At 34.4% G+C, this 12,373-nt stretch overlaps 1 protein-coding gene across 1 annotated transcript; it reads right to left on the reverse strand.

The window, feature by feature from the left end:
• Positions 1–1,533: 1,533 nt before the first annotated feature.
• LOC123531937 (interferon-inducible GTPase 5-like) lies at positions 1,534–11,582 on the reverse strand. The gene is made up of 3 exons (XM_053517576.1): positions 10,991–11,582; positions 4,982–5,070; positions 1,534–4,228 (listed from the first exon to the last, which is right to left on the reverse strand). Exons 2-3 carry the CDS (start codon positions 5,037–5,039, stop codon positions 3,030–3,032), a joined length of 1,257 nt encoding a protein of 418 aa, XP_053373551.1. The 5' UTR covers positions 5,040–5,070; positions 10,991–11,582; the 3' UTR covers positions 1,534–3,029.
• Positions 11,583–12,373: the final 791 nt, after the last annotated feature.

A 12,373-nucleotide genomic window follows, 5' to 3' on the forward strand; every position in this document is an offset into this window, starting at 1 on the left:
TGTATTTGTACACTGTTTCTCTTGAGTTTCGAATAAGTTTTTTTTTCACAGAATTTTGCACATGATTTTTAATTAGATTTGATTAGCACAACAAGTATAGTTAAGAATGGAGACGACACAAACTCATAAACATTTATTTCAAAGGCGTTCTTTTTTTTTCAATCGTCGAAATTGTCTTACAGTATGATCAATGACCTCTTCAGTCAATATACCTTTATGAGCTTCATTCGCACGTTTAAAAATGCTTTCTTGATTGGGCAACCATTTATACCCTGTTCACAAGAACGCTACGAGCTCCGTACGAGTAGGTTCTCAGTCACATTTTGGCAAACACGTACGGCGTCCGCCGCATTCGTTCGACCCTCGTGCGGATTTTTTGAACTAGTAGAGAATTCGGGAACTCAGTGAAAATGTTTCACCGAGCTCCTGAGTTCTTTACTAGCTTATAGAGGATTTCGAAGTCGGGAGCTGCTCGCAAGAGCCCCGTGCGGGAACCGCATGGGGTTCTAGAGGAGCTCGTGCGTGCATCGCACCGATTTGGAGAAGTGCGAGGCTTGCTGATGGTCGAACGAGTGGCGTAGGGGACTAGCACTGTCAATGTACGATATCCGTACAATGGGGCTCACAGAGTTTTAATTCGCAAAACTAATGTATTATTTGTCGCACGGACACTAGTACAGACACCGTACAAGCACTGTACGAGCCAACGGACATCGCACGAGGTATGGCCGGACTCCTTGCGAGTTCTGTACGACTCGTCTGCGATGTCCGTACAGATATCCTACGATCGTAAATGCATTTTTTTCAGACGTCGCCGAATTGATTTATTCTTGTCGCAAGGACACCGTGCCGTGCGAACGCCGTAAGAACTCGCGAGTACCGTACCAGGTACGGCCGGGCTCCCTGGAGTTCCGCACGACCTGTCTGTGATGTCCGTACGAATATTCTACGATTGAGTCCTCTAAAGATCGTACGGGACCCGTAGATACTGTGACCAGACGCTACGATTGTGCAGAGACCTATGGATTCTAAAATTGGTGTACTCGTACGATTATTTTAAACCATAGGTCAAGGCAAACTCCATGTTTAAATGAAGGTGCTGTTGAAATATTTTGCTACTCATTTAGTACCCAATTAAGGAGGGAATTGAAGTGAAATCCAGTAGCTAATGAATAAAGACCTTTAGAGTGGCAATACAGGTATTAAGTACATTAACCATCTCCATCCATTTTTTCATAAATTTTATTTAGCGTAAATTTTCTGCATTCGATTAAACAATTTTAATTATATCAGTGCACTAAAAACTGACTTAAGCATGCTTAAATATTTAGCAATTTAAATTAAAATTTCAACATCTCATTTGAATAGCTATAATCGTGATTTAATTCTACAGAAAAATTTCAACCAAAAGTAAATCCAATAATATATTTAAGGGCAGACTTCTCACACAGCAAAAATTGAAAAGTACATTAGCCAATACTAAATATTATCTGAAATAAATTCATTTACACACAATTTACCAAAACTTTATTGTCTTTGATGTAACAATTAAATTTTACATATATAGGAGAGATCGTGTTTGTATACAAATTCTATTTTTAGAACTGGTAAGACAATGATCGGGTGGGCAGAAGCCGACCGTCCATGTTTTTTGTAAACAGTGATGTTTTTCTAACGGTCTAAACTTTCTTAAAACACAAATTACATAAATAATTTTTTGATCAATGGAAAGGTTATAAAACAAGCAATTTATTGATTACTTTTAATTGTTATTTCGAAATAAAATGGATTAATTATGAACGCTTAACTTACACTGTTTTTCTAAAGGTTGTGAAAATCACTACGCCGCTTTTAAAATTATATGTCATTTAAAACGGTTATTCATTGAAAAAAGATATTTGGATACAAAAATATGAAGATTGTTAGTATTTCAAATCTTTTTGAATTTTGAAAATCCATAAATGAGCAAAAAAGTTATTAAAAATTAAAAATTCTGATTCAATACGGTGTTAAAATCATTTGTTTTGCCAACCACCAGATAAACAGATGTTAACGCGTGACGTCACGGCGATCTCTCCTATTTCTTAATAGTTTAACACGACAATTTTCAGTAAACCTTGCATTTAAAATCGTGTGAGTCTACAATATGCGTTATCTAAATTTACACTTCTTCACTGATAAGGTTGTAAATTAATAAAAACGTAGCTTTTTATCATACGCATTAACGAGTTTAAATAGTGATCCTATAAAATGTGTATAAAATCTTTACTTGAATATCAGGTTTATTAAGATTTTGAAAAGTAGTGTGTAAATGAATTGAAGTGACAGTTAAATTGTAATACTGCTAATATTAATCCTCGTCTCTGGAGTTTTTTTTCTGAAGTTTCTTACTCAGTATGTGTAGATGTTTGTTATACAAGTTCAGCTACAGATGGCTCTGGTAAACCAAACATTTGCATACACAGATATTAATTGTAACTGTCGATTAACATATTGTGATACTGAAAAATATGTATAAAATCTTTATTTATGGATTTTTATCAAAATGTTGATATAAGGTTAATGAATTGTGAAAGAATCATAGAATAAAAATACTTCTGAAAGAGGAATGCTTTGAACTGCAGAAAGAATTTGTAAACGTTCAGACTATCTGTAAAATCATCAAAATTGTAACATTAAAACAAGTACTTGAAATATCAAAACATTGAATACGTCCTTGAATACTAAACAACTCTATAAGTCCTTAGACTATTAAGATATTATGTAAGTATTTCAAGTATTAAAACATTGCACAAGTTCTTGGAATATTAAAACATCGTGTAAGTCCTTGAAATATTTAAACATCGTTTGAGTCCTTAGAATATTAAAACTTTGTATAAGACCTTGATATATCTAAACATTGTACAGTCCATGAAATATTAATTAATTGTACAGTGCTTGAAATATTTAACGTTGTATAAGACCTTGAAGCATTTAAACATTGTATAAAACTTTAAAATATATAAACAATGTATAAGTCTTTGAAATATTTAAAGCTTATAGTCATTTATCTTCCTGGCGTCCTCTGCCATCATATCAAGCAAGTTATTAAGGCAGATCGTTGTCGCCGTGTATGATGTGATGCCACTCGCTATGTTGCCAAATATTGGTAGCAAGTACTTCATAATATTTGAAGTTGTATATGAGGCAGCCTGTGTCAGTCCAATTTTCGCAAAATATGTTAGCAAACCAGATGTTGTATACTCAATTAGACTACTTTTGAGACCGACTTCTCGCGTAAACCTGTCTTTTGATAAACTATTTCTATTTGCGTAGTATCTCAATGAGTCGTCGTCCAAACCAAATTCTTTCCGATAATGTACTGCTTCATTCAGAAGAGCGGCTAAATCTACAGCAACATCCAAACCTGGTATTGGCATTGCGCCAGCCAAACCGGACGCCAACGCAATAGCTCTTATTCTTCCATGCAAGTCAGCCTTTTTGTCAGTTATAAGAGTATTGGAAAAGTGAATCAATGCTCTATCCAAGGCCTTTCTTTTTAGCTCCGATGCATCCTCCATTAGTTTTAATGAGAGCAGTTTGAAATCGTACTTTTCAGTGTCATAGTTGTCAATTAGATATACCCGCTGATTTCTGGCATTTACATATTTAAGATTTTGGTTACAGTTGTTTCGAATGTCAGTTAAAATTGACTCTTTGTTGTGACTTTTTGGATGGCTTCTCTTGTCGTTTTCAATATCTTGCCCTACTTTACTTCGAACGAAATAAAATGCCTTATCTCTTTCATTAAATTCTTCTGCTAACCAAAGATCGTTTTCCGTAAATCTTTCAGAGGAAATGATAATAAAGTAATCAAACTGTTCTTCGTCTATTTTACTAAAGTACCTATATCGCGGAAATGTAGGAGTTCCAACTCCGGGTAAGTCCCACAGAATAATGTTGTTATTTACTGGGTGATGGTATGCTTTTATTTCTGTCGTTGTTTCTACTACTCCAACTTTGGCTGCCCCTTCATCTTCCGGCGTTAGATCACGGATCGCGTTGATAAAACTTGACTTTCCGACACCTGAATTTCCTGTCACACCGATGTTTATTTCGCTTCCAGATACCCAATGATTCAAATTATCTTTTATCGATGTCTTGACAGCTGGTATTCCGTCAATTTTAAATATTCTTGTTAGTTTTCGTTTGACAGTATATGGGATTCCGTCATGACATGCAAACATGACTGGAATATAAAAAAAACAACATCTTTACATAATTTACACTGAACAAAACTTCTAACATCTCAATATTTGTGGAATATCTTTGCAAATAGGATATATATACAACATTTCCGATATGCTTTAATTAACAGTTTCACTAAAAGGAAAAGGCTATGATATCTTTTAAATCACTTCGCTACATTAATACAATTTCAAAAAATCACATAAATACACACTGATATCTAGTAACAAACGAACGAATTTGGTCATAAGGTAGGAAAATCACGAACAAAGTAGACAGACATCCTGCCATCTTAGACAACAAGAGATTTGGTTAGATATATCTAAAATGATTTAATGCCTATGCCTCATTATCTTTATAAATCATTTGCATGATTGTCGAAAGTAAAACTTTCCTTTATAGTTTTTTTTATTATTATTATTAAAATTGGCAGATGTCGTAAAATTACTGCATTATTACATTGTTTTCTTGAAATTTCAAAATGTGTAAGAAATATCCTATATCTAATGTGTGCAATTTGAAAGATAGTCAAAAATATTGAGAGGGGTATGGGAGGTGGGGGTGGGGGCGTTTGAAGTTTCAATAAATATATATACGTTATAGTTCATGTTTGTTTTATATGAATTTATTTGTATTTGATTATACTTATTTCGCAAAAATGTCACTTTACTGAAATCAAGTTATTTTTAGATAACGTATATCAGGTTTACACTTTTTAGCAACATCCATTTTGACATCTATAAAATATACATACCAACATTGTGATAAACTGTCAACAGTGTTAGAAGAACGCGGTACTGCAGTTGAATCATGTTGAACTGATGTTATCTCGGAGAAATAGCGCTGCTGAAACGAATAAATTATTTTATGCGCATGCCACAACTAATCAATCCCATTAGGCTTTAAATATCATATTTAAGACAGATGAAAGAGCTGTCCAAATAGATGTTATGCGAAATTGGATGGTTAGAAAAGCACTACTAGTACATAAAGTACTGCATATGCACTTATATAGTTGGATATGTAAAGGGAGGTAATAAAAAACTATGTGTTCTTTAAAACTTTATACTATGTTTATCGATATTCAAACCATTGGCAACTAATTAGAGAAAACAGTTATTGAAAATAGGATTTAACAAGAAATTAATATATTTTATGTCCACAATGAAAATGGTGGCAGCCACATTATGAACAAAGGCATTATGAGCCTTTAAATACGTTCGCTACAGTTTAAGTATATGAGATGGGCGATTTACCAAAACTGAATTTCTTCCACTTTGGATATTAAAGGACAATCATCTAAGAAACAAAGACATGCAAAAGCATTTAAGATTAAAGTGTATAGTTTTTACCACTCGTGACATAAAGAGCATCTACCATGCCCTTGAGTTGTGAATACAGAAAATCCGACCCAAGGTTTTTTGTTTTGTTTTGTTCCTGTTGGGTTTAACGTCACATCAACACAATTATATGTCATATGTTGATTTTCTAGCTTTTGATGATGAAAGAGGACCCCAGGGGCGGGTACCTAGGGGTCCGGTCCTACAAATGATTTGAAGTCTGCAACCTTAACCATTCTGACAAAGAGGTCCCTGATCTTAGGTTGATATTTATTCTAAAAATGAGCACCGAGCTTTTTATTGTTTTAATATCACAAACCAATGCTTGAATTCCCTTATTACAAAATAACTAGTGGGGAACGTTGATTTTCTAACATTTTAAACATTTTATTGAAGTAATTATCCGTTATTTGCAAGTAAATACCAGCCTGTTAACGTGATGCCATGTAAAAGTGATGTCAAAATTACTTCGTCATGTACATACTTCGATTTTGCTCTAAAATCCACGGATCACTGACATAGTGCATAATAATTTTAAAATACTTAGATAAATAAGACATAGATTATGCAGTCAAATCATGAACCTTTGATAAAATATACCACCACTCCTTGACTGGTGCGTGATAAGAGATGTGAGGTTTTATTTTATTTTTTATTTTTTTCATAGGTGAAAACTGTTAGAACTATACGTTTAATTGGTACCTTCCGCTCAAGTCTCAGCTAAGAGATGTTACATCAAAACAACACGAGGAACAAATTAAAGATTGTAAAATGGGCCGATCGTCCACAACAGACAGTTTAAGAGTTCGGTCCAACCGGCTTATTGCAAAATACCCTTCTGTATGTTTAATTTGTCAAATGTAAAGATAGTAGCCGGTTGCCTGATGACCCTCAGCTCTAACAGATGTTATTGTCAGTCTTTTAAATCAATATCAGGGGCGTAGTTGGCATTTTATAAATTGCAGGCCGATGCGCCGAAGAAGCGACCTTGGTAGTGGGGTATTGGGGTATCCTCCCCACGAAAATTTGGAAAAACTAAGAGTGTCTATGGTGCGTTCTGAGCCATTCTGGCGGAATAATACCAATGCTAAGCGGGGGAGTTTAATTCAATAAAAACACACAAAAAACGATCAAAGTTCAGTTTATGACTAAGTTATCATAACTAAGTATAACTGACCCAGCATCAGTATTATCAGTTCCATATCAGTCACACTGTGAGTGATATAGTTTTTCTATTTCTTTTATTAGCATTCAGCAAAACAAAATAAACAGAATTTGTTTGTTTTGAGTGGCTATGGAATATATCACATTGACAGTTGATGCAATTGATATTTTCATGAGCAGGTAGCGCGAGTTATTGTATCAGTTCTCGATGTGATATTCCATATCCATTCACAACAAACAAATTCTGTTTATTTTTTGCTGAATGCTAATAAAAGAAATAGCAAACCTATATCACTCACAGTGTGACTGAATTAAAATATGTTCCTGTATTTTGTTGATGGATAAAATGATGCGAATAATTAAATCACTCATGCTACGCACTCCTGATTTAATTACTAAGCATCCGAAGTTCTGATTATATTCATTCACCGATAAAATGTAGTAAATCATTATTTATTAAACAGATGCACATTTCAATAATTATTCAACTGAAAAATAAGCTGTATACGCACTTAAAGATTTGCATTTTGTACTATGAAACAGATTTTACAGCACAGTCTAGACTTCTTTAATCAAAAACAATACTTTCAAACTTAAATAAACTTGAAACAGTTTATGTTTTCAATATGCATTAGATTCACGGATTATTTAGAGGCACCGAGGTGTAGGGGTAGAATTAAATCAGGGTTTTTTCCCCTTCATAATAGGGGCCGCTGATAGGCCCCTTCCCCTCAGTAAATTCCTTTAAAATCATGCAGTTTTCCACAAAAATTTACTTTACATCAGGTTTTTATTCCCCTTTGCTCAAATACCTAGCTATTCCCCCTCCTCCCCCTCCCCCCACACCCCTCAAATAACAGGCATTGGCCCCTTCCCCTCTTGGTAAAAAAATCCTGTAAGTACTGTCGGACTCCTAACCCGGAGGTCGCGGGTTCGAATTCCGTCCGCGTAATTTGATCATGACATTCGCAACCCCTTTTTTCGGCTCAAGTACTGTCTATTTGCCAACATTAATAAAGTTGTGGGGCGATAATTGGCGGGGCGGTGGTAATCGAGCGAGAAAATAATTAAAACTACTGGTATCGGTTTTATCTTTTTAATCATGGAAATATGTAATAAATACGCTCTAATTACATGTTCAATATTGGTCAGGCGCGTATCTGGGCATACGCCTATAAGCCTGTGCGTACAATTCAAATTCGACACAAACTGTCAGCGAGAACATAACGAACATATAAAGGAACACAGTGGGAACCGCACAGGAACGGCCGGTGGCAACACCTTCGAACGATAAGTGTGTATTTTCCTTCTTTCTAAATTACACATTGCTTACAAAGCTGGGCGTACTGATACTGCTTCATTTCTGTATATCATACTTATCTTCTTTGCAGTTTGCAGTTCATATGATCAGTGGCATCTGGATTATTGTGATCTATAGCGTAAAAGTGAACAAACCTTATATAGGGAGTACGGACATATCATTTGATGTTGAACATATATTGTGAATAGTTTTAAGTTTCGTATATTTTAAATGAATTCGTAATGTCATATGATCTTAATTACATATGTGTATATTGTGCATCCGTTTAGTTGAAGTTTTCTATACATGTAGAAGACATTTCGCACAGATATGTCTCACAAGAACTAAAACTTCTGTCTGCCTAAGTGACAAACTTAAGTAGAAACAAGCAAAAAATGAAAGTAAAGCAAGTGTTTTAATGCCATGGAAAACAATTATGTAGGTAAACCCTAAACAGTTTCAGAGGTTTAGTATAAAATCATCAACTGTAATTTTTACAAGTATGTGTTTATGTCTCAAAAGAACTGTCCAGCTTTTAACAGTGTTTAATGTTGGGAGGAAGACCCCGGATGTCTCCTTCGGACATAACTTTAGGCCATGAACTGATACCTGGATAAAGCCATAAATTGTTCAGAAAGCCAACCTGATGGTTTCCTCACAATGAAAAATGAAAAAATAGACACCTCGTGCGAGGTTTCGAACAGACAAAGATACAAGCGGATACAAGCTAAAGACTTTCATATTTGAAAATATGAACAGTTACTTCATATAGTTGAGGTAAACATAAAGTAACAGGTTTATCTGTATTAACAGTACTATATGCCCTAGGTTTAAAATAAGACGTAATGCATGTATAGCTAAACACAGTATAAATATTTGCTGCTATTACAAAAAATGTAGCCAATGATTTATATTTAATTGACACTAAATCTCAGCATACCGGTACATGTATATTAACTGGATGTTTGGATGTTTTAGATTTAGACCACCGCTTCAGGCGAAACATTTTGCCACAAACCCCTAGTTGCGATACTCAGTCAAAAGCGAGATTCCGTTGTGCATGCAAGTTTCTACGGCAACTACCGAGCGCTCGTTTCTACAAACATACCTACATATCACTTTGCCCATTGAACCTCGGTATACTCAATTTGGGCATGTCGGAATCTGTTTGCACAAAGGATCACCCGCCTGACTGCTATTCAAGTATCAATAAGATGTAATAAAACAGAGCAGTGGGAGAATAAAACTGATAGTCTTCCGTTATCTCGAGTAAGAAAAACGTGACTGCTTACGTGATATCGAAGACTTTATTAATGGTTGCAATAACATCTATCAATCTATATCCAGATCTGAATACAGAAGTACTTTTAGCAATTTGCGCAGTTTAAATTTGCATTTTGCCAAAATTAGATGTTTAATGACTAAAAAATGTTAAGTTTCCCGTGAGAAAACTTGAAACGTTTGCAATGTGTGCATAGATACATTAATCAAAAACTTGCCAAAATGTTGATGCAGACGCAATGCATTAAATTAAACACTGACGAAGATTTCAAATACGATTACAACAAAAGTAAAAAAAAACAACTAGTATACCTTTAAAGTGCGAGGTATCAAAAACTTACCAAAATGCGGATGCAGACGCAATGCATTAATTAACGACGAATATTTCAATTATGATAAAACCAAAAAAAACCTAGTATACCTTTAATGTGCTTGGTAACGTTCCATTCATTGTCTATGTAATCTTGATGTTGTGGAGGATATTAAATGAATAATAAATAAATAAATAAATAATCATAGTGACAGCTTTGCACACGGTTCGAATATTCGATGTTTTCACGTGTGTAGCAGTTAGATGCAGTTACCCAAACTGCCATAGTGTTAGGCCCCTTTGGCGTGAGCGGGTCTTGGCAGTTGTACAATAAAATACATCATAGAATGACACAGTGTTTCAGTGACACAAATATTTTGAAACATAACCATATATCTACTGTTACTATTGATGTCTAATGTACGAAAACAGGGAGTATATTGTGTAGAGCAATTCACAGAACTCTGATTCTTCAACGTTCTAAGTCTCAGCCGTGTTAGAGTGATATACAATTTCATGGTCAAGTTAATTAGAACTCTTCATTATAAATAAAGTATATGAAAAATGGTTGTATTCCTCAAAATATCCTGGGCTGCTCGAGTTGCAGTTTTTGTTTTTAGACAATGTCACGATCCCTGCCATTAAGCATGAGCGGTGTGCTAATCTTTGATTTTAAATGATTATCTCCGTAATATGTAGTACAAATGTGACAAACAAAATAGATTAACGCTGGAATATAGCAAGAGAACGCATCTCTTGCCTAAAACATTCACTAAATCTCAATTTTCTGGGAGATGGAGACCCCTCCCTCACCAACATCATACTCGCAGCATCGTAACTGTGCTGCTCATATCTAGCGTACAGTTCATTATTGAACTTTCTTTTCAGGTTTGTTTCTCAGCTGTATACAGCTGTATATTTATCAATCATTACTGTTCGCTGATTTGTAAATTTTGTAATTAATCATGTATCTTTTGTTTGATAATGTGGACCATATTGAAAATTGGTTAAACACCAAATATGTTATCCACGTAAAATAAAGTCGTTATTATTATTATTATTATTACAGTTCAAAACCATCCAGGTACGCTCCCGTTAGTGACTGATTCATTACCTCCTACAGCCTAACCCCCCTTACCCTTCGATTTTTATTGCATATTTGACATTTTTATTTTTTCACTTTCTCGGATAATCTGCAGGCCCGGGCCTGCAGTGCCTTATAGAAGCTACGCCACTGAATATGTATTCGTTATGGATGCGTTATCAAATTAATAATATGGAAAGATATGCAACCAGTATAACAGGAATAAATGCCAATAACAAAAGAATCATAACAATAACAACATATTGAAGAAGTAAAATAAATACCTGTGTAATTTACAGGGTGTAAATCGAATATATAAAAAAATTCCGGAGTATCTGTCCACTTCTCAACACAAACACTTTGATTAGGAGGTTATCAATACTTAACATGAGAGCACACTACGAATCGTGCTAAATGTAGACTATAAATGTAATATGATAATAAATTTGAGATAAGCCGGCTATAAACTGGTAAAATAAAAAAGTTATTTGTTAAAAATCGTCTGAGACATTGTTCTTTATATGAAACCATTTTCCATGTTGCTATTTATCTAATTAATAAATAAATAGCGGTAAAAGTTTTAACGTATACAGTGTACTTGTATTTCGAACACATTTTCAGAATTTTCGAGGAGTTAACATGTGCACTTTCGTTTTCTTTGTATCTATGAGCAGATCATCAAATTGCCAAAACGTTAACTGATTTTGGAAATAGCGCTAAATTTGCTTATTACATAAATTTTCCGACCTCCGTGAACGCGGCTATTTCGAGTCATTTCCAAATATTCCGGATCACTTTTGCTGTTATTCATTTCTACCAGTAGAAGTCTACCTACGGACACTAATTTTGCGAAACGGACTTCTACTCGGAACGCAATGTCAACTTTGTGATCGTTCAAATCACATAAAATGATAGGTTAAGTTTAAAAAAGTAAATTTATGAAGATCGCTTTAATATTTTATTGAAACAGTTATAAATTCAACAACGAAACAAACCATTATTCAATGTACACAGTATTAACATATAACAGCACCTAAAATGGTTCAGACTAACTATTGACGTACAATACACGTTGAAATGAATTGGATAGCAATCATTATGATGAATATTTAAGAGTGATGATGGAGAAATAAGCATATGTGCTAATTAGTAATTACCGTAGCACTGGGCTAACTTGTATCCTTTCTATAGATTAAAACCAGTCAAATATATATCCATATATCGTGAAGCAGAACTGGAAATATATATGACTAACCATATAATTTGGGCGTCACGCAAAACGCTGAATTTAAAGGAAAGTAAACCGGATACTGCCACCATCCTTAATGTGTTTAGTTCACATTACGTTTAGCAATAATACAGTGAAAATAAGCTCATCGGCTTTAGAATTTAAAAACGTGCAGTTCATGTTACTTGCCTTTATAATACGATGTCCTTATGTTTTCAGCTTGTTTTTGTCCGTTTTATATGCCATGTATGTTGCCATGTGTTTTCGTATAAATAAAATGCATCTGGTTTATTATGTGTATTCCAAGCAGGCCGTCTTCTATAGCCTTCCACTTCAGGGTCTATCGTTGAAGGACCAATTTAAGGATATATCAAAGATAAATATTTAATACACAAAATACAATTTAATCTTGACATGGTTCATTTCCTTTAACGTTGCG

Source organism: Mercenaria mercenaria, chromosome 11 (genome assembly GCF_021730395.1).
Source record: "Mercenaria mercenaria strain notata chromosome 11, MADL_Memer_1, whole genome shotgun sequence".
Taxonomy (NCBI): Eukaryota; Metazoa; Mollusca; class Bivalvia; order Venerida; family Veneridae; genus Mercenaria; species Mercenaria mercenaria.

Excerpts from the sequence above, each read along its gene's own strand:
- LOC123531937 (XM_053517576.1), bottom strand. The coding sequence starts at position 5,039 with ATGATTCAACTGCAGTACCGCGTTCTTCTAACACTGTTGACAGTTTAT. Across the intron at positions 4,229-4,981 it reads GACAGTTTATCACAATGTTG|TCATGTTTGCATGTCATGAC; the intron begins GTATGTATATTT and ends TTTATATTCCAG.